At 45.6% G+C, this 27590-nt stretch overlaps 1 protein-coding gene across 4 annotated transcripts in view; it reads left to right on the forward strand.

Annotated features, from left to right (window-relative positions):
- Positions 1 to 27590, forward strand: part of map3k22 (mitogen-activated protein kinase kinase kinase 22) — a 76405-nt gene that overhangs the window by 8419 nt on the left and 40396 nt on the right. For 3 of the 4 annotated variants that reach the window (XR_003878657.1, XR_003878658.1, XM_029755076.1), the window contains exons 3-5: positions 9059 to 9279; positions 13736 to 13854; positions 21973 to 22010. Coding sequence is in view for 2 of the 4 variants with exons in the window: in XM_029755076.1 (XP_029610936.1) it covers positions 9059 to 9279; positions 13736 to 13854; positions 21973 to 22010 (378 nt within the window). In the remaining 2 variants the exon portion in view is untranslated. The remainder of the gene's footprint in view (positions 1 to 9058; positions 9280 to 13735; positions 13855 to 21972; positions 22011 to 27590) is intronic. The other variant, XM_029755077.1, reaches the window with a different exon arrangement.

Genomic DNA, 27590 nt, shown 5'->3' on the forward strand with positions numbered 1-27590 from the left:
TAGAGAGGGGAGATGTTGTCTTGGCTCTGGAGGAGAGGAGAGATGTTGTCTTGGCTCTGGAGGAGAGGAGGGTAGAGAGGGGAGGAGAGTTTGTCTTGGCTCTGGAGGAGAAGAGGGAGGAGATGTTGTCTTGGCTCTGGAGGAGAGGAGAGACGTTGTCTTGGCTCTGGAGGAGAGGAGGGTAGAGATGTTGTCTTGGCTCTGGAGGAGAGGAGAGGGGAGGAGAGATGTTGTCTTGGCTCTGGAGGAGAGGAGGAGAGAGGAGAGGAGAGACGTTGTCTTGGCTCTGGAGGAGAGGAGGGTAGAGAGGGGAGGAGAGATGTTGTCTTGCCTCTGGAGAGGAGGGAGGGGAGGAGAGATGTTGTCTTGGCTCTGGAGGAGAGGAGGGAGGAGAGGGGAGGAGAGATGTTGTCTTGGCTCTGGAGGAGAGGAGAGACGTTGTCTTGGCTCTGGAGGAGAGGAGGGTAGAGAGGGGAGGAGAGATGTTGTCTTGGCTCTGGAGGAGGGTAGAGAGGGGAGGAGAGATGTTGTCTTGGCTCTGGAGGAGAGGAGGGAGGAGAGGAGAGATGTTGGCTCTGGAGGAGAGGAGGGAGGAGAGGAGAGATGTTGTCTTGGCTCTGGAGGAGCGGAGGGAGGAGAGGAGAGGAGAGGGGAGATGTTGTCTTGGCTCTGGAGGAGAGGAGAGGGGAGATGTTGTCTTGGCTCTGGAGGAGAGGAGGGTAGAGAGGGGAGGAGAGATGTTGTCTTGGCTCTAGAGGAGATGAGGGAGGAGAGGGGAGGAGTGATGTTGTCTTGGCTCTGGAGGAGAGGAGGGTAGAGAGGGGAGATGTTGTCTTGGCTCTGGAGGAGAGGAGAGATGTTGTCTTGGCTCTGGAGGAGAGGGGAGGAGAGTTTGTCTTGGCTCTGGAGGAGAGGAGGGAGGAGATGTTGTCTTGGCTCTGGAGGAGAGGAGAGACGTTGTCTTGGCTCTGGAGGAGAGGAGGGAGGAGAGGAGAGATGTTGGCTCTGGAGGAGAGGAGGGAGGAGAGGAGAGATGTTGTCTTGGCTCTGGAGGAGCGGAGGGAGGAGAGGAGAGGAGAGGGGAGATGTTGTCTTGGCTCTGGAGGAGAGGAGAGGGGAGATGTTGTCTTGGCTCTGGAGGAGAGGAGGGTAGAGAGGGGAGGAGAGATGTTGTCTTGGCTCTAGAGGAGATGAGGGAGGAGAGGGGAGGAGTGATGTTGTCTTGGCTCTGGAGGAGAGGAGGGTAGAGAGGGGAGATGTTGTCTTGGCTCTGGAGGAGAGGAGAGATGTTGTCTTGGCTCTGGAGGAGAGGAGGGTAGAGAGGGGAGGAGAGTTTGTCTTGGCTCTGGAGGAGAGGAGGGAGGAGATGTTGTCTTGGCTCTGGAGGAGAGGAGAGACGTTGTCTTGGCTCTGGAGGAGAGGAGGGTAGAGATGTTGTCTTGGCTCTGGAGGAGAGGAGAGGGGAGGAGAGATGTTCTCTTGGCTCTGGAGGAGAGGAGGAGAGAGGAGAGGAGAGACGTTGTCTTGGCTCTGGAGGAGAGGAGGGTAGAGAGGGGAGGAGAGATGTTGTCTTGCCTCTGGAGAGGAGGGAGGGGAGGAGAGATGTTGTCTTGGCTCTGGAGGAGAGGAGGGAGGGGAGGAGAGATGTTGTCTTGGCTCTGGAGGAGAGGAGAGACGTTGTCTTGGCTCTGGAGGAGAGGAGGGTAGAGAGGGGAGGAGAGATGTTGTCTTGGCTCTGGAGGAGGGTAGAGAGGGGAGGAGAGATGTTGTCTTGGCTCTGGAGGAGAGGAGGGAGGAGAGGAGAGATGTTGGCTCTGGAGGAGAGGAGGGAGGAGAGGAGAGATGTTGTCTTGGCTCTGGAGGAGCGGAGGGAGGAGAGGGGAGATGTTGTCTTGGCTCTGGAGGAGAGGAGGGAGGAGAGATGTTGTCTTGGCTCTGGAGGAGAGGAGGAGAGAGGAGAGACGTTGTCTTGGCTCTGGAGGAGAGGAGGGTAGAGAGGGGAGGAGAGATGTTGTCTTGGCTCTGGAGGAGAGGAGAGATGTTGTCTTGGCTGAGGAGGAGAGAGGAGAGATGTTGTCTTGGCTCTGGAGGTGAGGAGAGATGTTGTCTTGGCTCTGGAGGAGAGGAGGGAGGAGAGATGTTGTCTTGGCTCTGGAGGAGAGGGGAGATGTTGTCTTGGCTCTGGAGGAGAGGAGGGGGGAGAGGAGAGGGGAGATGTTGTCTTGGCTCTGGAGGAGAGGAGTTGTCTTGGCTCTGGAGGAGAGGAGAGATGTTGTCTTGGCTCTGGAGGAGAGGAGGAGAGAGGAGAGATGTTGTCTTGGCTCTGGAGGAGAGGAGGGAGGAGATGTTGTCTTGGCTCTGGAGGAGGGTAGAGAGGGGAGGAGAGATGTTGTCTTGGCTCTGGAGGAGAGGAGGGAGGAGAGGAGAGATGTTGGCTCTGGAGGAGAGGAGGGAGGAGAGGAGAGATGTTGTCTTGGCTCTGGAGGAGCGGAGGGAGGAGAGGGGAGATGTTGTCTTGGCTCTGGAGGAGAGGAGGGAGGAGAGATGTTGTCTTGGCTCTGGAGGAGAGGAGGAGAGAGGAGAGACGTTGTCTTGGCTCTGGAGGAGAGGAGGGTAGAGAGGGGAGGAGAGATGTTGTCTTGGCTCTGGAGGAGAGGAGAGGGGAGGAGAGATGTTGTCTTGGCTCTGGAGGAGAGGAGGAGAGAGGAGAGGAGAGACGTTGTCTTGGCTCTGGAGGAGAGGAGGGTAGAGAGGGGAGGAGAGATGTTGTCTTGCCTCTGGAGAGGAGGGAGGGGAGGAGAGATGTTGTCTTGGCTCTGGAGGAGAGGAGGGAGGAGAGGGGAGGAGAGATGTTGTCTTGGCTCTGGAGGAGAGGAGAGACGTTGTCTTGGCTCTGGAGGAGAGGAGGGTAGAGAGGGGAGGAGAGATGTTGTCTTGGCTCTGGAGGAGGGTAGAGAGGGGAGGAGAGATGTTGTCTTGGCTCTGGAGGAGAGGAGGGAGGAGAGGAGAGATGTTGGCTCTGGAGGAGAGGAGGGAGGAGAGGAGAGATGTTGTCTTGGCTCTGGAGGAGCGGAGGGAGGAGAGGAGAGGAGAGGGGAGATGTTGTCTTGGCTCTGGAGGAGAGGAGAGGGGAGATGTTGTCTTGGCTCTGGAGGAGAGGAGGGTAGAGAGGGGAGGAGAGATGTTGTCTTGGCTCTAGAGGAGATGAGGGAGGAGAGGGGAGGAGTGATGTTGTCTTGGCTCTGGAGGAGAGGAGGGTAGAGAGGGGAGATGTTGTCTTGGCTCTGGAGGAGAGGAGAGATGTTGTCTTGGCTCTGGAGGAGAGGGGAGGAGAGTTTGTCTTGGCTCTGGAGGAGAGGAGGGAGGAGATGTTGTCTTGGCTCTGGAGGAGAGGAGAGACGTTGTCTTGGCTCTGGAGGAGAGGAGGGAGGAGAGGAGAGATGTTGGCTCTGGAGGAGAGGAGGGAGGAGAGGAGAGATGTTGTCTTGGCTCTGGAGGAGCGGAGGGAGGAGAGGAGAGGAGAGGGGAGATGTTGTCTTGGCTCTGGAGGAGAGGAGAGGGGAGATGTTGTCTTGGCTCTGGAGGAGAGGAGGGTAGAGAGGGGAGGAGAGATGTTGTCTTGGCTCTAGAGGAGATGAGGGAGGAGAGGGGAGGAGTGATGTTGTCTTGGCTCTGGAGGAGAGGAGGGTAGAGAGGGGAGATGTTGTCTTGGCTCTGGAGGAGAGGAGAGATGTTGTCTTGGCTCTGGAGGAGAGGAGGGTAGAGAGGGGAGGAGAGTTTGTCTTGGCTCTGGAGGAGAGGAGGGAGGAGATGTTGTCTTGGCTCTGGAGGAGAGGAGAGACGTTGTCTTGGCTCTGGAGGAGAGGAGGGTAGAGATGTTGTCTTGGCTCTGGAGGAGAGGAGAGGGGAGGAGAGATGTTCTCTTGGCTCTGGAGGAGAGGAGGAGAGAGGAGAGGAGAGACGTTGTCTTGGCTCTGGAGGAGAGGAGGGTAGAGAGGGGAGGAGAGATGTTGTCTTGCCTCTGGAGAGGAGGGAGGGGAGGAGAGATGTTGTCTTGGCTCTGGAGGAGAGGAGGGAGGAGAGGGGAGGAGAGATGTTGTCTTGGCTCTGGAGGAGAGGAGAGACGTTGTCTTGGCTCTGGAGGAGAGGAGGGTAGAGAGGGGAGGAGAGATGTTGTCTTGGCTCTGGAGGAGGGTAGAGAGGGGAGGAGAGATGTTGTCTTGGCTCTGGAGGAGAGGAGGGAGGAGAGGAGAGATGTTGGCTCTGGAGGAGAGGAGGGAGGAGAGGAGAGATGTTGTCTTGGCTCTGGAGGAGCGGAGGGAGGAGAGGGGAGATGTTGTCTTGGCTCTGGAGGAGAGGAGGGAGGAGAGATGTTGTCTTGGCTCTGGAGGAGAGGAGGAGAGAGGAGAGACGTTGTCTTGGCTCTGGAGGAGAGGAGGGTAGAGAGGGGAGGAGAGATGTTGTCTTGGCTCTGGAGGAGAGGAGAGATGTTGTCTTGGCTGAGGAGGAGAGAGGAGAGATGTTGTCTTGGCTCTGGAGGTGAGGAGAGATGTTGTCTTGGCTCTGGAGGAGAGGAGGGAGGAGAGATGTTGTCTTGGCTCTGGAGGAGAGGGGAGATGTTGTCTTGGCTCTGGAGGAGAGGAGGGGGGAGAGGAGAGGGGAGATGTTGTCTTGGCTCTGGAGGAGAGGAGTTGTCTTGGCTCTGGAGGAGAGGAGAGATGTTGTCTTGGCTCTGGAGGAGAGGAGGAGAGAGGAGAGATGTTGTCTTGGCTCTGGAGGAGAGGAGGGAGGAGATGTTGTCTTGGCTCTGGAGGAGGGTAGAGAGGGGAGGAGAGATGTTGTCTTGGCTCTGGAGGAGAGGAGGGAGGAGAGGAGAGATGTTGGCTCTGGAGGAGAGGAGAGAGGAGAGATGTTGTCTTGGCTCTGGAGGAGCGGAGGGAGGAGAGGGGAGATGTTGTCTTGGCTCTGGAGGAGAGGAGGGAGGAGAGATGTTGTCTTGGCTCTGGAGGAGAGGAGGAGAGAGGAGAGACGTTGTCTTGGCTCTGGAGGAGAGGAGGGTAGAGAGGGGAGGAGAGATGTTGTCTTGGCTCTGGAGGAGAGGAGAGATGTTGTCTTGGCTGAGGAGGAGAGAGGAGAGATGTTGTCTTGGCTCTGGAGGAGAGGAGAGATGTTGTCTTGGCTCTGGAGGAGAGGAGGGAGGAGAGATGTTGTCTTGGCTCTGGAGGAGAGGGGAGATGTTGTCTTGGCTCTGGAGGAGAGGAGGGGGGAGAGGAGAGGGGAGATGTTGTCTTGGCTCTGGAGGAGAGGAGTTGTCTTGGCTCTGGAGGAGAGGAGGAGAGAGGAGAGATGTTGTCTTGGCTCTGGAGGAGAGGAGGGAGGAGATGTTGTCTTGGCTCTGGAGGAGAGGAGGAGAGAGGAGAGATGTTGTCTTGGCTCTGGAGGAGAGGAGGGTAGAGAGGGGAGGAGAGATGTTGTCTTGGCTCTGGAGGAGAGGAGGGTAGAGAGGGGAGGAGAGATGTTGTCTTGGCTCTGGAGGAGAGGAGGGAGGAGAGGTTGTCTTGTGGCTCCATCTGAGAGGAATTATGTAAACATGATGTCATGGTGTTCAGAGCTGGTGGGGGGATGCAGTTAAAGAGAACTAACTTTCTCTTTCTTTGTCGCTCTCTCAATCTATCTTTTATCTCTCTCTCTCTCTGTCTGCCTCTTTCTCCAGTGTTCTGCTCTGATGAGAGGAATGGGGAAATACCCTGAGAGACGGATAAAGAAATGTTTATTTAATGAGTGATGTAAGAGAGCTGAAAGAATGTGTGTGTGCGTGTTGGTCAGCGTGCGTGCGCATGCATGCGTCCATGCATTTGTGTATGAGTGTGAGGGACGTGTGTGAAATCTTAGATTTTTTTTTTTCTTCCCCTCGATCAAACCCAGTCTATTCACTTTTTACTTCACTTTCTCAGTCCTTTACAGGCTGTTATGTCCCGTAACTAAAACACTTTCTTCAAATGACAACTCATTCCAAGTGGTGATGTCACCCCTGGCTGTTGCAGCGCAGAAGGGAACAGCTTACGTCAGTGTGAGGTAGTGTTGGTCGTGAGTAGCCAGACTCCTAACCACACCCCTTACTAATGATTCCAGTACGCTCTCCAGCTCTCGTTTCCAGGAAGTGAAGCCCACGCTGCTGCAGATACAGATTAGCGTCACATCTGGGCGATTCCACGACATCGTTGTTCTGGCAGTTCTCTCTCTCTCTCTCTCAAACTTAAATGGGAGTAAAGGATGTTTTTAAAATGCTTTTTTACATTTTGTATCACAAACCATTTTTTAAAATCCTGATGAAAGTGGCCATTTTAGACCCTTCTAGACCTATATATGCCTCCTGTCAGACACTATGATCTGTAAACTATACATAATACAGACTACATCTGTCATTAGACACTGATCTGTAAACTATACATAATACAGACTACATCTGTCATTAGACACTGATCTGTAAACTATACATAATACAGACTACATCTGTGTCATTAGACCCTGATCTGTAAACTATACATAATACAGACTACATCTGTCATTAGACACTGATCTGTAAACTATACATAATACAGACTACATCTGTCATTAGACCCTGATCTGTAAACTATACATAATACAGACTACATCTGTCATTAGACCCTGATCTGTAAACTATACATAATACAGACTACATCTGTCATTAGACACTGATCTGTAAACTATACCTAATACAGACTACATCTGTCATTAGACCCTGATCTGTAAACTATACATAATACAGACTACATCTGTCATTAGACACTGATCTGTAAACTATACATAATACAGACTACATCTGTGTCATTAGACACTGATCTGTAAACTATACCTAATACAGACTACATCTGTCATTAGACCCTGATCTGTAAACTATACATAATACAGACTACATCTGTCATTAGACACTGATCTGTAAACTATACATAATACAGACTACATCTGTGTCATTAGACACTGATCTGTAAACTATACCTAATACAGACATCTGTCATTAGACACTGATCTGTAAACTATACATAATACAGACTACATCTGTGTCATTAGACACTGATCTGTAAACTATACATAATACAGACTACATCTGTGTCATTAGACACTGATCTGTAAACTATACCTAATACAGACTACATCTGTCATTAGACCCTGATCTGTAAACTATACATAATACAGACTACATCTGTCATTAGACCCTGATCTGTAAACTATACATAATACAGACTACATCTGTCATTAGACACTGATCTGTAAACTATACATAATACAGACTACATCTGTGTCATTAGACACTGATCTGTAAACTATACCTAATACAGACATCTGTCATTAGACACTGATCTGTAAACTATATATAATACAGACTACATCTGTCATTAGACCCTAGTACATTTTTACATTTTAGTCATTTTAGCAGACGCTCTTATCCAGAGCGACTTACAGTAGTGAATGCATACATTTCATACATTTTTTCCCCGTACTGGTCCCCCGTGGGAATCGAACCCACAACCCTGGCGTTGCAAACACGTTGCTCTACGACACTGAGCCACACGGGACCTGTTAACTCCACATGATACAGACATGAGGTAATGACGCTAAGATGTAAACCATACAGATCATCATGTCTGACAGGAGGCATATAAAGGTCTAGAAGGGTCTAAAATGGCCACTTTCATCAGGATTTAAAAATAATAATAATAATTTGTGATGCAAAATGTAAAAGGACCCATGAGCACCAAAATGTGAAGTTTATGGGAGCATGTCAAATGGAAGCTAAGAGTCTTTCTGGGAGCATGTGAAATGGAAGCTAGGAGTCTCTATTTCTGGGAGCATGTCAAATGGAAGCTAGGAGTCTCTATTTCTGGGAGCATGTCAAATGGAAGCTAGGAGTGTCTATTTCTGGGAGCATGTCAAATGGAAGCTAGGAGTGTCTATTTCTGGGAGCATGTCAAATGGAAGCTAGGAGTGTCTATTTCTGGGAGCATGTCAAATGGAAGCTAGGAGTGTCTATTTCTGGGAGCATGTCAAATGGAAGCTAGGAGTGTCTATTTCTGGGAGCATGTCAAATGGAAGCTAGGAGTGTCTATTTCTGGGAGCATGTCAAATGGAAGCTAGGAGTGTCTATTTCTGGGAGCATGTCAAATGGAAGCTAGGAGTCTCTATTTCTGGGAGCATGTCAAATGGAAGCTAGGAGTCTCTATTTCTGGGAGCATGTCAAATGGAAGCTAGGAGTCTCTATTTCTGGGAAATGTATATTTTTCAACCTTTTTTCATTGTAAACATTTTGAGTAAGCAGATGGAAAACAGATGGGAAATTATCGTAGTCACAAACCAGTTAGGTTCACAAGTTTGGGCAGTAGAGTACAGTGTGGGCAGGGAAAGGCAGGGCAGGGAAAGGCAGGGCAGGGAAAGGTATAGTAAAGAAAGGTACAGTAAAGAAAAGCATAGTACAGTAAAAAGGATGGTATGGTAGTCAGAGTACAGTAAAGGTCCAGCAAAAAGTTGAGTATAGTTCAGGACTCTAATGTAGTGTACTGAACTCTACTGTATTATAATGAACTTTACTGTACTGCCCTCTACTGTATTATAATGAACTTTACTGTATTATAATGAACTTTACTGTACTGCCCTCTACTGTATTATAATGAACTTTACTGTACTGCCCTCTACTGTACTTTGATGTCCAAACTTGTGATCCACAGATGTCTATGATTGGTCCAGACCAACCAAATGTGGTTTTGCTACTCTGTATTAAAGTCTATATTGAATTCACAAAGTTCTTGCAAGAGTATTATGTTCTTAAGACAATTTTCCACGAAACGTATTGTCCAGCCCATGACGTGTTTTCCTGTAGGGATGGATTGAAGTGCCTGAGGACTAGTTGAAGAACATTGATAGAGGACATCAGATGAGCATCTTATCGTTAAAGACCCTCGTATTGTTATCTGGTCCATGTAGTATGTATTTTAACCTGTGTGTGTGTGTGTGTGTGTTTGTCCTTTCTCTCAAGGTGAAGACTTTACCAGGCCGGAGGAGTTGAGCTCGGAGACGACCAGGCCGGAGGAGTTGAGCTCGGAGACGACCAGGCCGGAGGAGTTGAGCTCGGAGACGACCAGGCCGGAGGAGTTGAGCTCGGAGACGACCAGGCCGGAGCAGTTGAGCTCGGAGCCGACCAGGCCGGAGGAGTTGAGCTCGGAGTTCAACAAGATCGCTTCCTGATGATGACAGTAAACATGGGTGAGTAGCATGCAGCAGCACACACACACACACACACACACACACTGCCTGTTTGCCATGTTTTACCATGCAGTAGCTGCACACACACACACTCAACACAAACACGTCTGTGCTTCACGGTTGGGATGGTGTTCTTTGGCTTGCAAGCCTCCCCCTTTTTCCTCTAAACATAACGATGGTCATTATGGCCAAACAGTTCTATTTTTGTTTCATCAGACCAGAGGACATTTCTCCAAAAAGCATGTGCAGTTGCAAACCCTAGTCTGGCTTTTTCGGTTTTGGAGCAGTGGCTTCTTCCTTGCTGAGCGGCCTTTCAGGTTATGTCGATATAGGACTTGTTTTACTGTGGATATAAATCATTCTGTACCTGTTTCCTCCAGCATCTTCACAAGGTCCTTTGCTGTTGTTCTGGGATTGATTTGCACTTTTCGCACCAAACTACGTTCATCTCTAGGAGACAGAAAGCGTCTCCTTCCTGAGCGGTATGGCGGCTGTGTGGTCCCATGGTGTTTATACTTGCGTACTATTGTTTGTACAGATGAACGTGGTACCTTCAGGCGTTTGGAAATTGCTCCAAAGAATGAACCAGACTTGTGGAGGTCTACAGTTTTTTTTCTGAGGTCTTGGCTGATTTCTTTAGATTTTCCCATGATGTCAAGCAGAGAGGCACTGAGTTTGAAGGTAGGCCTTGAAATATATCCACAGGTACACCTCCAATTGACTCAAATGATGTCAATTAGCCTATCAGAATCTTCTAAAGCCATGACATGATTTTCTGGAATTTTCCAAGCTGTTTAAAGGCACAGTCAACTAAGTGTATTTACATTTCTGAACCTCTGGAATTGTGATACAGTGAATTATAAGTTAAATAATCTGTCTCTAAACAATTGTTGGAAAAATTACTTGTCATTCACAAAGTAGATGTGCTAACCGACTTGCCAAGACTATAGTTTTTAACAAGAAATTTGTGGAGTGGTTGAAAAACGAGTTTTAATGACTCCAACCTAAGTGGATGTAAACTTCCCACTTCAACTTTATGTATGTATGACATCTATAACATGTCTGTCTGTTTGTTCCCTAATTGATGTGACTCTCTAGTACAGTGAGGGAAAAAAAGTATTTGATCCCCTGCTGATTTTGTAGGTTTGCCCACTTACAAAGAAATGATTAGTCTATAATTTTAATGGTAGGTTTATATGAACAGTGAGAGACAGAATGACAACAAAACAATCCAGAAAAACGCATGTCAAAAATGTTATAAAATGATTTGCATTTTAATGAGGGAAATAAATATTTGACCCCCTCTGCAAAACATGACTTCGTACTTGGTGGCAAAACCCTTGTTGGCAATCACAGAGGTCAGACGTTTCTTGTAGTTGGCCACCAGGTTTGCACACATCTCAGGAGGGATTTTGTCCCACTCCTCTTTGCAGATCTTCTCCAAGTCATTAAGGTTTCGAGGCTGACGTTTGGCAACTCGAACCTTCAGCTCCCTCCACAGGTTTTCTATGGGATTAAGGTCTGGAGACTGGCTAGGCCACTCCAGGACCTTAATGTGCTTCTTCTTGAGCCACTCCTTTGTTGCCTTGGCCGTGTGTTTTGGGTCATTGTCATGCTGGAATACCCATCCACGACCCATTTTCAATGCCCTGGCTGAGGGAAGGAGGTTCTCACCCAAGATTTGACGGTACATGGCCCCGTCCATCGTCCCTTTGATGCGGTGAAGTTGTCCTGTCCCCTTAGCAGAAAAACACCCCCAAAGCATAATGTTTCCACCTCTGTTTGACGGTGGGGATGGTGTTCTTGGGGTCATAGGCAGCATTCCTCCTCCTCCAAACACGGCGAGTTGAGTTGATGCCAAAGAGCTCCATTTTGGTCTCATCTGACCACAACACTTTCACCAGTTGTCCTCTGATTCATTCAGATGTTCTTTGGCAAACTTCAGACGGGCATGTATATGTATTCTTGAGCAGGGGGACCTTGCGGGCGCTGCAGGATTTCAGTCCTTCACGGCGTAGTGTGTTACCAATTGTTTTCTTGGTGACTATGGACCCAGCTGCCTTGAGATCATTGACAAGATCCTCCCGTGTAGTTTTGGGCTGATTCCTCACCGTTCTCATGATCATTGCAACTCCACGAGGTGAGATCTTGCATGGAGCCCCAGGCCGAGGGATATTGACAGTTCTTTTGTGTTTCTTCCATTTGCGAACAATCGCACCAAATGCTGTCACCTTCTCACCAAGCTGCTTGGCGATGGTCTTGTAGCCCATTCCAGCCTTGTGTAGGTCTACAATCTTGTCCCTGACATCCTTGGAGAGCTCTTTGGTCTTGGCCATGGTGGAGAGTTTGGAATCTGATTGATTGATTGCTTCTGTGGACAGGTGTCTTTTTTACAGGTAACAAGCTGCGGTCCCTTTAACCTGTCTGGGAACCTGGGACGCTTGCGTCCCACCCTAGTCAACAGCCAGTGGAATCGCGTCGCGCGAAATACAAATACCTCATAAATGCTATAACTTCAATTTCTCAAACATATGACTATTTTACACCATTTCATAGATACACCTCTCCTGAATCGAACCACGTTGTCTGATTTCAAAAAGGCTTTCCAGAAAAAGCAAAACATTAGATTATGTTAGGAGAGTACCCTGCCAAAAAAAAATCACACTGCCATTTTCAAAGCAACTAGCATGCATCACAAATACCCAAAACACAGCTAAATGCAGCACTAACCTTTGACAATCTTCATCAGATGACACTCCTAGGACATCATGTTACACAATACATGCATTTTTTGTTCGATAAAGTTCATATTTATATATAAAAACAGCATTTTACATCGGCGCGTGACGTTCAGAAAATATTTTCCCTCAAATGCTACAGGTGACTCGGCGCTACAATTTACAAAATTACTATTCGAAAACATTGTTAAAATGTAATATTGTCATTCTAAGAATTATAGATTAACATCTCGTGAATGCAACCGCATTGCCAGATTTAAAAATAACTTTACTGGGAAATCACAATTTACAATAAACGAGGTGCTATGCTCAGAAAAATAGGCTAGGCGATACAAGTTAGCGCCATCTTGGAACCATCTAAAATCAAATATACAATCGTAAATATTCACTTACCTTTGATTATCTTCATCAGAAGGCACTTCCAGGAATCCCAGGTCCACAACAAATGTAGTTTTGTTCGAAAAAGTTAATAATTTATGTCCCAATAGTTCCTTCTTGTTAGCGCGTTCCGAAGGCTACTCATAATGTACGAGGCGCGCTGGGCTTGTCGTCACGAATGTGCAAAAAATATATATTTACGTTCGTTCAAACATGTCAAACGTTGTATAACATAAATCTTTAGGGCCTTTTTCAACCAGAGCTTCAATAATATTCAAGGCGGACGATTGCATTTTCTTACAAAACGTTTCGGAACAAAAGGGTTCCCATGGGCGCCCGCGTCATAGTAGTAATGGCCCTCCCCCTGTGACCAACTTCCCAAGCCTCTCTTTCGGTCAGTTTGTACCATAGAAGACTCAAACCACTTTGTAAAGACTGTCGACATCTAGTGGAAGCCTTAGGAAGTGCTAAATGATTAATAAGTCCCTGTGTGTTTCAATGGCAAAGGCTTGAAAGTGATTCCACACATCAGATTTCCATTTCCTGTTAGGATTTGTCTCAGGGTTTTGACTGCCATATGAGTTCTGTTATACTCACAGACACCATTCAAACAGTTTTAGAAACTTTAGAGTGTTTTCTATCCAAATCTACAAATCTATATGCATATTCTAGTTACTGGGCAGGAGTAGTAACCAGTTTAAATCGGGTACGTTTTTTATCCGGCCGTGCAAATACTGCCACCTATCCCCAACAGGTTTTAAGAGTGTGCTCCTAATCTCCTAAAAGACACCTGGGAGCCAGAAATCTTTCTGACTGAGAGGGGGTCAAATACTTATTTCCCTCATTAAAATGCAAATCAATTTATAACATTTTTGACATGCGTTTTTCTCTATTTTTGTTATTCTTTCTCTCACTGTTCAAATAAACCTACCATTAAAATTATAGACTGATCATTTCTTTGTCAGTGGGCAAACATACAAAATCAGCAGGGATCAAATACTTTTTTCCCCCCACTGTATATTACTGTAACAGCTCTGTCTGTAGAGTAGAACATCTCTATCATTGATGTGACTGTAGTATATTACTGTAACAGCTCTGTAGAGTAGAACATCTCTGTAATTGATGTGACTCTATAGTATATTAATGTAACAGCTCTGTCTGTAGAGTAGAACATCTCTGTCATTGATGTGACTCTGTAGTATATTACTGTAACAGCTCTGTCTGTAGAGTAGAACATCTCTGTCATTGATGTGACTCTATAGTATATTACTGTAACAGCTCTGTCTGTAGAGTAGAACATCTCTGTTGTAACATTTCTTTGTCTCTCTGTGCTCCTCTAGATGACGAGGAGGCTCTGAACTCTATCATGAAGGACCTGGCGGCGCTGGGTCGCTGCTACGCCCAGCAACACGACAGCAGCAGCCACAAACCCAAGCCCAGGACCTTGCTGTCCAAACAGGTATATATCTTACTCCCCTACCCTAGGCCCTGCCCGTAGCCCTCACCCTAGCCCCTTAGGCCTTACCCTAGCCTCTAACCTATCCCCTGCCCCTACCCTAATACCCTAGCCTCTACTCATAGCCTCCACCAAACCCCATCCCCTACCCTAAGACCCTAGCCTCTATCCTAGCCTCTACCCATCCCCTGTCCCTGCCCTACCCTAAGACCCTACCCCCTACCGCTAGCCTAATACCCTAGCCCCTAGCCTTTACTCTAGCCTCTAACCTAGCCCCTAGCCTTTACTCTAGTCTCTAACCTAGCCTTTACCCTAGCCTCTAACCTAGCCCCGAGACTTTACCCTAGCCTAATACCCTAGCCTTTACCCTAGCCTAATACCCTAGCCCCTATCCTTTACCCTAGCCTTTACCCTAGCCTAATACCCTAGCCCCTAGCCTTTACCCTAGCCTAATACCCTAGCCCCTATCCTTTACCCTAGCCTCTATCCTAGCCCCTAGCTTTCACCCTGGCCTCTAACCTAGCCCCTAGACTTCACCCTGGCCTCTAACCTAGCCCCTAGCCTCTAACCTAGGATCTAGCCTTCACCCTGGACTCTAACCTAGCACCTAGCCTTCACCCTGGCCTCTAACCTAGCCCCTAGACTTTACCCTGGCCTCTAACCTAGCCCCTAGGCTTTACCCTGGCCTCTAACCTAGCTCCTAGCCTTTACCCTAGCCTCTAACCTAGCTCCTAGCCTTTACCCTAGCCTCTAACCTAGCCCCTAGCCTTTACCCTAGCCTCTAACCTAGCCCCTATTCTTTACCCTAGCCTCTAACCTAGCCTTTACCCTAGCCTCTATCCTAGCCCCTAGACTTCACCATATAGACTTACAGCAACACAACACACAGGCCTATACCCCTAATACCCAGGACCCTGCTATACACACAGGCCTATACCCCTAATACCCAGGGCCATAAACCCAGGACCCTGCTATGCAATGCTACTAGTGGTGGTGGTGGTGGTGGTGGTAGTAGAGATATTAGAGGTATAAATGCTAGTAGTGGTGGTAGAGATATTAGAGGTATAAATACTACTAGTGGTAATGGTAGTAGAGATATTAGAGGTATAAATACTACTAGTGGTAATGGTGGTAGTAGAGATATTAGAGGTATAAATACTACTAGTGGTAATGGTAGTAGTAGAGATATTAGAGGTATAAATACTACTAGTGGTAATGGTAGTAGAGATATTAGAGGTATAAATACTACTAGTGGTAATGGTATCTGAGACTAGCAACAGACTTGTATTGATGATGGTGGTAGTAGCAGTATTAATGGTGGTAGAAGTAGCACTAATGGTGGTAGTAGTAGTATTAATGGTGGTAGTATTAATGGGGGTAGTAGTATAAATGATGGTGGTAGTAGTAGTATTAATGGGGGTAGTACATTTACATTTTTTCATTTTAGTCATTTAGCAGACGCACTTATCCAGAGCGACTTACAGTAGTGAATGCATACATTTCATAAATCTTTTTTAATTTAATTTAAATTTTTTCTTCGTACTGATCTCCCATGGGAATCGAACCCACAACCAAGGCGTTGCAAACACCATGCTCTACCAACTGAGCAGTAGTATAAATGATGGTGGTAGTAGTAGTATTAATGGGGGTAGTAGTAGTATTAATGGTGGTGGTAGTAGTATTAATGGGGGTAGTAGTAGTACTAATGGTGGTGGTGGTGGTGGTGGTGGTAGTAGTAGTACCAATGGTGGTGATAGTAGTAGTATTAATGGTGGTGGTGGTGGTAGTATTAATGATGTAGTAGTAGTATTAATGGTGGTAGTAGTAGTATTAATGGTGGTGGCAGTAGTATCACTGGTAGTAGTAGTATCAATGGGAGTGGTAGTATTAATGGTGGCGGCAGTAGTAGTATTAATGGTGGTGGTGGCAGTATTAATGGTGGTGGTAGTGGTGGTATTAATGGTGGTGGTAGTATTAATGGTGATGGTAGTAGTATTCATTATGGTAGTAGTATTAATGGTGGTGGTGGTGGTGGTAGTAGTATTAATGGTGGTAGCAGTAGTAGTAGTAGTAGTTGTATTAACGGTGGTGGTAGTATTAATGGTGGTATCAGTAGTATTAATGGTAGTAGTAGTATTATTAATGGTGGTAGTAGTAGTATTAATGGTAGTGGTAGTATTCATGGTAGTAGTAGTATTAATGGTGGTGGTGGTGGTAGTATTAATGATGTAGTAGTAGTATTAATGGTGGTAGTAGTAGCAGTATTACTGGTGGTAGTAGTAGCATTAATGGTGGTAGTAGTAGTATTAATGGCGGTAGTAGTAGTATTAATGGTGGTGGCAGTAGTATCACTGGTAGTAGTAGTATCAATGGGAGTGGTAGTATTAATGGTGGCGGCAGTAGTAGTATTAATGGTGGTGGTGGCAGTATTAATGGTGGTGGTAGTGGTGGTATTAATGGTGGTGGTAGTATTAATGGTGATGGTAGTAGTATTCATTATGGTAGTAGTATTAATGGTGGTGGTGGTGGTGGTAGTAGTATTAATGGTGGTAGCAGTAGTAGTAGTAGTAGTTGTATTAACGGCGGGTGGTAGTATTAATGGTGGTATCAGTAGTATTAATGGTAGTAGTAGTATTATTAATGGTGGTAGTAGTAGTATTAATGGTAGTGGTAGTATTCATGGTAGTAGTAGTATTAATGGTGGTGGCAGTAGTAACGGTGGTAGTAGTAACGGTGGTAGTAGTAACAGTGGTAGTAGTAACGGTGGTAGTATTAATGGTGGTGGTGGTGGTAGTATTAATGATGTAGTAGTAGTATTAATGGTGGTAGTAGTAGCAGTATTACTGGTGGTAGTAGTAGCATTAATGGTGGTAGTAGTAGTATTAATGGCGGTAGTAGTAGTATTAATGGTGGTGGCAGTAGTATCACTGGTAGTAGTAGTATCAATGGGAGTGGTAGTATTAATGGTGGCGGCAGTAGTAGTATTAATGGTGGTGGTGGCAGTATTAATGGTGGTGGTAGTGGTGGTATTAATGGTGGTGGTAGTATTAATGGTGATGGTAGTAGTATTCATTATGGTAGTAGTATTAATGGTGGTGGTGGTGGTGGTAGTAGTATTAATGGTGGTAGCAGTAGTAGTAGTAGTAGTTGTATTAACGGTGGTGGTAGTATTAATGGTGGTATCAGTAGTATTAATGGTAGTAGTAGTATTATTAATGGTGGTAGTAGTAGTATTAATGGTAGTGGTAGTATTCATGGTAGTAGTAGTATTAATGGTGGTGGTGGTGGTAGTATTAATGATGTAGTAGTAGTATTAATGGTGGTAGTAGTAGCAGTATTACTGGTGGTAGTAGTAGCATTAATGGTGGTAGTAGTAGTATTAATGGCGGTAGTAGTAGTATTAATGGTGGTGGCAGTAGTATCACTGGTAGTAGTAGTATCAATGGGAGTGGTAGTATTAATGGTGGCGGCAGTAGTAGTATTAATGGTGGTGGTGGCAGTATTAATGGTGGTGGTAGTGGTGGTATTAATGGTGGTGGTAGTATTAATGGTGATGGTAGTAGTATTCATTATGGTAGTAGTATTAATGGTGGTGGTGGTGGTGGTAGTAGTATTAATGGTGGTAGCAGTAGTAGTAGTAGTAGTTGTATTAACGGCGGTGGTAGTATTAATGGTGGTATCAGTAGTATTAATGGTAGTAGTAGTATTATTAATGGTGGTAGTAGTAGTATTAATGGTAGTGGTAGTATTCATGGTAGTAGTAGTATTAATGGTGGTGGCAGTAGTAACGGTGGTAGTAGTAACGGTGGTAGTAGTAACAGTGGTAGTAGTAACGGTGGTAGTATTAATGGTGGTGGTGGTGGTAGTATTAATGATGTAGTAGTAGTATTAATGGTGGTAGTAGTAGCAGTATTACTGGTGGTAGTAGTAGCATTAATGGTGGTAGTAGTAGTATTAATGGCGGTAGTAGTAGTATTAATGGTGGTGGCAGTAGTATCACTGGTAGTAGTAGTATCAATGGGAGTGGTAGTATTAATGGTGGCGGCAGTAGTAGTATTAATGGTGGTGGTGGCAGTATTAATGGTGGTGGTAGTGGTGGTATTAATGGTGGTGGTAGTATTAATGGTGATGGTAGTAGTATTCATTATGGTAGTAGTATTAATGGTGGTGGTGGTGGTGGTAGTAGTATTAATGGTGGTAGCAGTAGTAGTAGTAGTAGGTGTATTAACGGTGGTGGTAGTATTAATGGTGGTATCAGTAGTATTAATGGTAGTAGTAGTATTATTAATGGTGGTAGTAGTAGTATTAATGGTAGTGGTAGTATTCATGGTAGTAGTAGTATTAATGGTGGTGGTGGTGGTAGTATTAATGATGTAGTAGTAGTATTAATGGTGGTAGTAGTAGCAGTATTACTGGTGGTAGTAGTAGCATTAATGGTGGTAGTAGTAGTATTAATGGCGGTAGTAGTAGTATTAATGGTGGTGGCAGTAGTATCACTGGTAGTAGTAGTATCAATGGGAGTGGTAGTATTAATGGTGGCGGCAGTAGTAGTATTAATGGTGGTGGTGGCAGTATTAATGGTGGTGGTAGTGGTGGTATTAATGGTGGTGGTAGTATTAATGGTGATGGTAGTAGTATTCATTATGGTAGTAGTATTAATGGTGGTGGTGGTGGTGGTAGTAGTATTAATGGTGGTAGCAGTAGTAGTAGTAGTAGTTGTATTAACGGCGGTGGTAGTATTAATGGTGGTATCAGTAGTATTAATGGTAGTAGTAGTATTATTAATGGTGGTAGTAGTAGTATTAATGGTAGTGGTAGTATTCATGGTAGTAGTAGTATTAATGGTGGTGGCAGTAGTAACGGTGGTAGTAGTAACGGTGGTAGTAGTAACAGTGGTAGTAGTAACGGTGGTAGTATTAATGGTGGTGGTGGTGGTAGTATTAATGATGTAGTAGTAGTATTAATGGTGGTAGTAGTAGCAGTATTACTGGTGGTAGTAGTAGCATTAATGGTGGTAGTAGTAGTATTAATGGCGGTAGTAGTAGTATTAATGGTGGTGGCAGTAGTATCACTGGTAGTAGTAGTATCAATGGGAGTGGTAGTATTAATGGTGGCGGCAGTAGTAGTAGTATTAATGGTGGCGGTGGCAGTATTAATGGTGGTGGTAGTGGTGGTATTAATGGTGGTGGTAGTATTAATGGTGATGGTAGTAGTATTCATTATGGTAGTAGTATTAATGGTGGTGGTGGTGGTGGTAGTAGTATTAATGGTGGTAGCAGTAGTAGTAGTAGTAGGTGTATTAACGGTGGTGGTAGTATTAATGGTGGTATCAGTAGTATTAATGGTAGTAGTAGTATTATTAATGGTGGTAGTAGTAGTATTAATGGTAGTGGTAGTATTCATGGTAGTAGTAGTATTAATGGTGGTGGCAGTAGTAACGGTGGTAGTAGTAACGGTGGTAGTAGTAACAGTGGTAGTAGTAACGGTGGCAGTAGTAGCAGTAATGGTAGTGGTAGTATTAATGGTGGTGGCGGTAGTAGTATTAATGGTGGTGGTGGCGGTAGTATTGATGGTAGTAGTAGTAACGGTGGCAGCAGTATTAATGGTGGCGGTAGTACCAATGGTGGTATTAGTGGTGGTGGTATTAATGGTGGTGTTAGTATTAATGGCAGTAGTGGTATTAATAGTGGTAGCAGTAGTATTAATGGTGGTGGTAGTATCAATGGTGGTAGTAGTGGTATTAATTGTAGTAGTAGTATTAATGAGGGTTGTAGTATTAACGGTGGCAGTGGTGTTAGTGATGGTGGTAGCGGTAGTATTAATGATGGTGGTAGCAGTATTAATGATGGTGGTAGTAGTATTAATGATGGCGGTAGTAGTAGTATTAATGATGGTGGTAGTAGTAGTATTAATGGTAGTAGTAGTATTATTAATGGTGGTAGTAGTAGTATTAATGGTAGTGGTAGTATTCATGGTAGTAGTAGTATTAATGGTGGTGGCAGTAGTAACGGTGGTAGTAGTAACGGTGGTAGTAGTAACAGTGGTAGTAGTAACGGTGGTAGTAGTAGCAGTAATGGTAGTGGTAGTATTAATGGTGGTGGCGGTAGTAGTATTAATGGTGGTGGTGGCGGTATTAATGGTGGTGGTAGTATCAATGGTGGTAGTAGTGGTATTAATTGTAGTAGTAGTATTAATGAGGGTTGTAGTATTAACGGTGGCAGTGGTGTTAGTGATGGTGGTAGCGGTAGTATTAATGATGGTGGTAGCAGTATTAATGATGGTGGTAGTAGTAGTATTAATGGTAGTAGTAGTATTATTAATGGTGGTAGTAGTAGTATTAATGGTAGTGGTAGTATTCATGGTAGTAGTAGTATTAATGGTGGTGGCAGTAGTAACGGTGGTAGTAGTAACGGTGGTAGTAGTAACGGTGGTAGTAGTAACAGTGGTAGTAGTAACGGTGGTAGTAGTAGCAGTAATGGTAGTGGTAGTATTAATGGTGGTGGCGGTAGTAGTATTAATGGTGGTGGTGGCGGTATTAATGGTGGTGGTAGTATCAATGGTGGTAGTAGTGGTATTAATTGTAGTAGTAGTATTAATGAGGGTTGTAGTATTAACGGTGGCAGTGGTGTTAGTGATGGTGGTAGCGGTAGTATTAATGATGGTGGTAGCAGTATTAATGATGGTGGTAGTAGTATTAATGATGGCGGTAGTAGTAGTATTAATGATGGTGGTAGTAGTAGTATTAATGGTAGTAGTAGTATTATTAATGGTGGTAGTAGTAGTATTAATGGTAGTGGTAGTATTCATGGTAGTAGTAGTATTAATGGTGGTGGCAGTAGTAACGGTGGTAGTAGTAACGGTGGTAGTAGTAACAGTGGTAGTAGTAACGGTGGTAGTAGTAGCAGTAATGGTAATGGTAGTATTAATGGTGGTGGCGGTAGTAGTATTAATGGTGGTGGTGGCGGTAGTATTGATGGTAGTAGTAGTAACGGTGGCAGCAGTATTAATGGTGGCGGTAGTACCAATGGTGGTATTAGTGGTGGTGGTATTAATGGTGGTGTTAGTATTAATGGCAGTAGTGGTATTAATAGTGGTAGCAGTAGTATTAATGGTGGTGGTAGTATCAATGGTGGTAGTAGTGGTATTAATTGTAGTAGTAGTATTAATGAGGGTTGTAGTATTAACGGTGGCAGTGGTGTTAGTGATGGTGGTAGCGGTAGTATTAATGATGGTGGTAGCAGTATTAATGATGGTGGTAGTAGTAGTATTAATGATGGTGGTAGTAGTAGTATTAATGGTAGTAGTATTAATGGTGGCCTTTTAATATGAATGAACCCTCTGTGGAAAGGTGAGCCTCTCACAAACACATACATATAGATTTCCTAGTCTGAAGATCCCTCTGTAGCAGTTAAAAAACATTTATGGAAGTATACAGTATATGAAGACTGTTTAGCGCCAAAAATAAGGGCTTAAATACATGTCAGAAATAAATAAATGTTTCCTGGTCTTATATATTTCAGATATTGGAAAGGCACTTTAGAACAAACTTCCTTTTTAAAGGGTCTTAAAATTCAAGATCAAACAGCATAATGATCCTTGGTATGACCTTAAAACAACTCCATATACCCTCCCCTTCCTGGCTTAGACTGTTTAGTGCCAAAAATAAGGGGAATAAATGCCCCCAAAAAATTATAACAAATGTTTCCTGATATTTTCTTATATATCCCCCGGCTTAGACTGTTAAGGGTTAATAGGCTGTCTTTATAAAGTAGTAATCAACTGTGAACAACAGAAGGTCAGTAATAATAATATCATAGTTAATAACATCCATTTGGTTCAATAACTCCCCTCGTTGTGCCCTTGAGCAAGGCACTTAACCACTCAGTGCTTCAGTGGAGCAGCGTTGTGCTGCTCTGTTCCCAGCCTGGTGTCCGTCCGGTTGGGTGTTGTGACAGAATTCATTTGTTTTTTTTACGATATCCCTGCAAACTGACAAATAAATAAAGTATTGTATTACTTTATGTCTCCGTCCAGGGATTAACAACACAGATACCATCAGATTTCTTTCACTTGATCTTTCCAACCTTATAATCCTCTCTGTTGTCGTTTTCCTTTCAACAGGATTTAAGAGTCAAGCTGGAGCATGAGAGAGAGAAACGGTGAGTTGCAAACTTCCACTGTTTTTATACTTCTCTTTCCAGGGAGGAGGGAGAAGTGGGGTATTGTGTTATACCATGAGATCTCATGGCCTTAATGTCTCAGTGAGGAGGGAGAAGTGGGGTATTGTGTTATACCATGAGATCTCATGGCCTTAATGTCTCAGTGAGGAGGGAGAAGTGGGGTATTGTGTTATACCATGAGATCTCATGGCCTTAATGTCTCAGTGAGAAGGGAGAAGTGGGGTATTGTGTTATACCATGAGATCTCATGGCCTTAATGTCTCAGTGAGGAGGGAGAAGTGGGGTATTGTGTTATACCATGACTGAGATCTCATGGCCTTAATGCCTCAGTGAGGAGGGAGAAGTGGGGGTATTGTGTTATACCATGAGATCTCATGGTCTTAATGCCTCAGTGAGGAGGGAGAAGGGGGGGGTATTGTGTTATACCATGAGATCTCATGGTCTTAATGCCTCAGTGAGGAGGGAGAAGGGGGGGTATTGTGTTATACCATGAGATCTCATGGTCTTAATGTCTCAGTGAGGAGGGAGAAGGGGGGGTATTGTGTTATACCATGAGATCTCATGGTCTTAATGCCTCAGTGAGGAGGGAGAAGGGGGGGTATTGTGTTATACCATGAGATCTCATGGCCTTAATGTCTCAGGGAGGAGGGAGAAGTGGGGGTATTGTGTTATACCATGAGATCTCATGGTCTTAATGCCTCAGTGAGGAGGGAGGAGGGAGAAGTGGGGGTATTGTGTTATACCATGAGATCTCATGGTCTTAATGCCTCAGTGAGGAGGGAGAAGTGGGGGTATTGTGTTATACCATGAGATCTCATGGTCTTAATGTCTCAGTGAGGAGGGAGAAGTGGGGTATTGTGTTATACCATGAGATCTCATGGTCTTAATGTCTCAGTGAGGAGGGAGAAGTGGGGGTATTGTGTTATACCATGAGATCTCATGGCCTTAATGCCTCAGTGAGGAGGGAGAAGGGAGAAGTGGGGTATTGTGTTATACCATGAGATCTCATGGCCTTAATGCCTCAGGGAGGAGGGAGAAGTGGGGGTATTGTGTTATACCATGAGATCTCATGGTCTTAATGTCTCAGTGAGGAGGGAGAAGTGGGGGTATTGTGTTATACCATGAGATCTCATGGCCTTAATGCCTCAGTGAGGAGGGAGGAGGGAGAAGGGGGGTATTGTGTTATACCATGAGATCTCATGGCCTTAATGCCTCAGTGAGGAGGGAGAAGTGGGGGTATTGTGTTATACCATGACTGAGATCTCATGGCCTTAATGCCTCAGTGAGGAGGGAGAAGTGGGGGTATTGTGTTATACCATGAGATCTCATGGCCTTAATGCCTCAGTGAGGAGGGAGGAGGGAGAAGTGGGGGTATTGTGTTATACCATGAGATCTCATGGCCTTAATGCCTCAGTGAGGAGGGAGAAGTGGGGGTATTGTGTTATACCATGAGATCTCATGGCCTTAATGCCTCAGTGAGGAGGGAGGAGGGAGAAGTGGGGTATTGTGTTATACCATGAGATCTCATGGCCTTAATGCCTCAGTGATGAGGGAGAAGGGAGAAGTGGGGGTATTGTGTTATACCATGAGATCTCATGGCCTTAATGCCTCAGTGAGGAGGGAGAAGTGGGGGTATTGTGTTATACCATGAGATCTCATGGCCTTAATGTCTCAGTGAGGAGGGAGAAGGGAGAAGGGGGGTATTGTGTTATACCATGAGATCTCATGGCCTTAATGTCTCAGTGAGGAGGGAGAAGTGGGGGTATTGTGTTATACCATGAGATCTCATGGCCTTAATGCCTCAGTGAGGAGGGAGAAGGGAGAAGTGGGGGTATTGTGTTATACCATGAGATCTCATGGCCTTAATGCCTCAGTGAGGAGGGAGAAGTGGGGTATTGTGTTATACCATGAGATCTCATGGCCTTAATGCCTCAGTGAGGAGGGAGAAGTGGGGGTATTGTGTTATACCATGAGATCTCATGGCCTTAATGCCTCAGTGAGGAGGGAGGAGGGAGAAGTGGGGTATTGTGTTATACCATGAGATCTCATGGCCTTAATGTCTCAGGGAGGAGGGAGAAGTGGAGTATTGTGTTATACCATGAGATCTCATGGTCTTAATGTCTCAGTGAGGAGGGAGAAGGGAGAAGTGGGGGTATTGTGTTATACCATGAGATCTCATGGCCTTAATGTCTCAGTGAGGAGGGAGAAGTGGGGGTATTGTGTTATACCATGAGATCTCATGGCCTTAATGCCTCAGTGAGGAGGGAGAAGTGGGGGTATTGTGTTATACCATGAGATCTCATGGCCTTAATGCCTCAGTGAGGAGGGAGAAGGGGGGGTATTGTGTTATACCATGAGATCTCATGGCCTTAATGCCTCAGTGAGGAGGGAGAAGTGGGGGTATTGTGTTATACCATGAGATCTCATGGTCTTAATGCCTCAGTGAGGAGGGAGAAGTGGGGGTATTGTGTTATACCATGAGATCTCATGGCCTTAATGCCTCAGTGAGGAGGGAGAAGGGAGAAGTGGGGGTATTGTGTTATACCATGAGATCTCATGGCCTTAATGCCTCAGTGAGGAGGGAGAAGTGGGGGTATTGTGTTATACCATGAGATCTCATGGCCTTAATGCCTCAGTGAGGAGGGAGAAGGGAGAAGTGGGGGTATTGTGTTATACCATGAGATCTCATGGCCTTAATGCCTCAGTGAGGAGGGAGAAGTGGGGGTATTGTGTTATACCATGAGATCTCATGGTCTTAATGCCTCAGTGAGGAGGGAGAAGTGGGGGTATTGTGTTATACCATGAGATCTCATGGTCTTAATGCCTCAGTGAGGAGGGAGAAGGGAGAAGTGGGGGGTATTGTGTTATACCATGAGATCTCATGGCCTTAATGCCTCAGTGAGGAGGGAGAAGTGGGGGTATTGTGTTATACCATGAGATCTCATGGCCTTAATGCCTCAGTGAGGAGGGAGAAGTGGGGGTATTGTGTTATACCATGAGATCTCATGGCCTTAATGTCTCAGTGAGGAGGGAGGAGGGAGAAGTGGGGGTATTGTGTTATACCATGAGATCTCATGGCCTTAATGCCTCAGTGAGGAGGGAGAAGTGGGGTATTGTGTTATACCATGAGATCTCATGGTCTTAATGCCTCAGTGAGGAGGGAGGAGGGAGAAGTGGGGGTATTGTGTTATACCATGAGATCTCATGGCCTTAATGCCTCAGTGAGGAGGGAGAAGTGGGGTATTGTGTTATACCATGAGATCTCATGGCCTTAATGTCTCAGTGAGGAGGGAGAAGTGGGGTATTGTGTTATACCATGAGATCTCATGGCCTTAATGCCTCAGTGAGGAGGGAGAAGGGAGAAGTGGGGGTATTGTGTTATACCATGAGATCTCATGGCCTTAATGTCTCAGTGAGGAGGGAGGAGGGAGAAGTGGGGGTATTGTGTTATACCATGAGATCTCATGGTCTTAATGTCTCAGTAAGGAGGGAGAAGGGAGAAGGGGGGTATTGTGTTATACCATGAGATCTCATGGTCTTAATGCCTCAGTGAGGAGGGAGAAGGGAGAAGTGGGGGTATTGTGTTATACCATGAGATCTCATGGCCTTAATGTCTCAGTGAGGAGGGAGAAGGGAGAAGGGGGGTATTGTGTTATACCATGAGATCTCATGGCCTTAATTCCTCAGTGAGGAGGGAGAAGTGGGGTATTGTGTTATACCATGAGATCTCATGGTCTTAATGCCTCAGTGAGGAGGGAGGAGGGAGAAGTGGGGGTATTGTGTTATACCATGAGATCTCATGGCCTTAATGCCTCAGTGAGGAGGGAGAAGTGGGGTATTGTGTTATACCATGAGATCTCATGGTCTTAATGTCTCCGTGAGGAGGGAGAAGTGGGGTATTGTGTTATACCATGAGATCTCATGGCCTTAATGTCTCAGTGAGGAGGGAGAAGTGGGGTATTGTGTTATACCATGAGATCTCATGGCCTTAATGCCTCAGTGAGGAGGGAGAAGGGAGAAGTGGGGGTATTGTGTTATACCATGAGATCTCATGGCCTTAATGTCTCAGTGAGGAGGGAGGAGGGAGAAGTGGGGGTATTGTGTTATACCATGAGATCTCATGGTCTTAATGTCTCAGTGAGGAGGGAGAAAGGAGAAGGGGGGTATTGTGTTATACCATGAGATCTCATGGTCTTAATGCCTCAGTGAGGAGGGAGAAGGGAGAAGTGGGGGTATTGTGTTATACCATGAGATCTCATGGCCTTAATGTCTCAGTGAGGAGGGAGAAGGGAGAAGGGGGGTATTGTGTTATACCATGAGATCTCATGGTCTTAATGCCTCAGTGAGGAGGGAGAAGGGAGAAGTGGGGGTATTGTGTTATACCATGAGATCTCATGGCCTTAATGCCTCAGTGAGGAGGGAGAAGGGAGAAGTGGGGGTATTGTGTTATACCATGAGATCTCATGGCCTTAATGCCTCAGGGAGGAGGGAGAAGTGGGGGTATTGTGTTATACCATGAGATCTCATGGCCTTAATGCCTCAGTGAGGAGGGAGGAGGGAGAAGTGGGGTATTGTGTTATACCATGAGATCTCATGGTCTTAATGTCTCAGTGAGGAGGGAGAAGTGGGGTTATTGTGTTATACCATGAGATCTCATGGCCTTAATGCCTCAGTGAGGAGGGAGGAGGGAGAAGTGGGGGTATTGTGTTATACCATGAGATCTCATGGCCTTAATGCCTCAGTGAGGAGGGAGGAGGGAGAAGTGGGGGTATTGTGTTATACCATGACTTAGATCTCATGGCCTTAATGCCTCATTGAGGAGGGAGGAGGGAGAAGTGGGGTATTGTGTTATACCATGAGATCTCATGGCCTTAATGTCTCAGTGAGGAGGGAGAAGTGGGGTATTGTGTTATACCATGAGATCTCATGGCCTTAATGTCTCAGTGAGGAGGGAGAAGGGGGGTATTGTGTTATACCATGAGATCTCATGGCCTTAATGCCTCAGTGAGGAGGGAGAAGTGGGGGTATTGTGTTATACCATGAGATCTCATGGCCTTAATGTCTCAGTGAGGAGGGAGGAGGGAGAAGTGGGGGTATTGTGTTATACCATGAGATCTCATGGCCTTAATGTCTCAGTGAGGAGGGAGAAGTGGGGTATTGTGTTATACCATGAGATCTCATGGCCTTAATGCCTCAGTGAGGAGGGAGAAGTGGGGGTATTGTGTTATACCATGAGATCTCATGGCCTTAATGTCTCAGTGAGGAGGGAGAAGTGGGGTATTGTGTTATACCATGAGATCTCATGGCCTTAATGCCTCAGTGAGGAGGGAGAAGTGGGGTATTGTGTTATACCATGAGATCTCATGGCCTTAATGCCTCAGTGAGGAGGGAGAAGTGGGGGTATTGTGTTATACCATGAGATCTCATGGCCTTAATGCCTCAGTGAGGAGGGAGGAGGGGGGGTATTGTGTTATACCATGACTGAGATCTCATGGCCTTAACGTCTTAGTGAGGAGGGAGGAGGGAGAAGTGGGGGTATTGTGTTATACCATGAGATCT

This window comes from Salmo trutta, chromosome 6 (genome assembly GCF_901001165.1).
Source record: "Salmo trutta chromosome 6, fSalTru1.1, whole genome shotgun sequence".
Lineage (NCBI taxonomy): Eukaryota > Metazoa > Chordata > Actinopteri > Salmoniformes > Salmonidae > Salmo > Salmo trutta.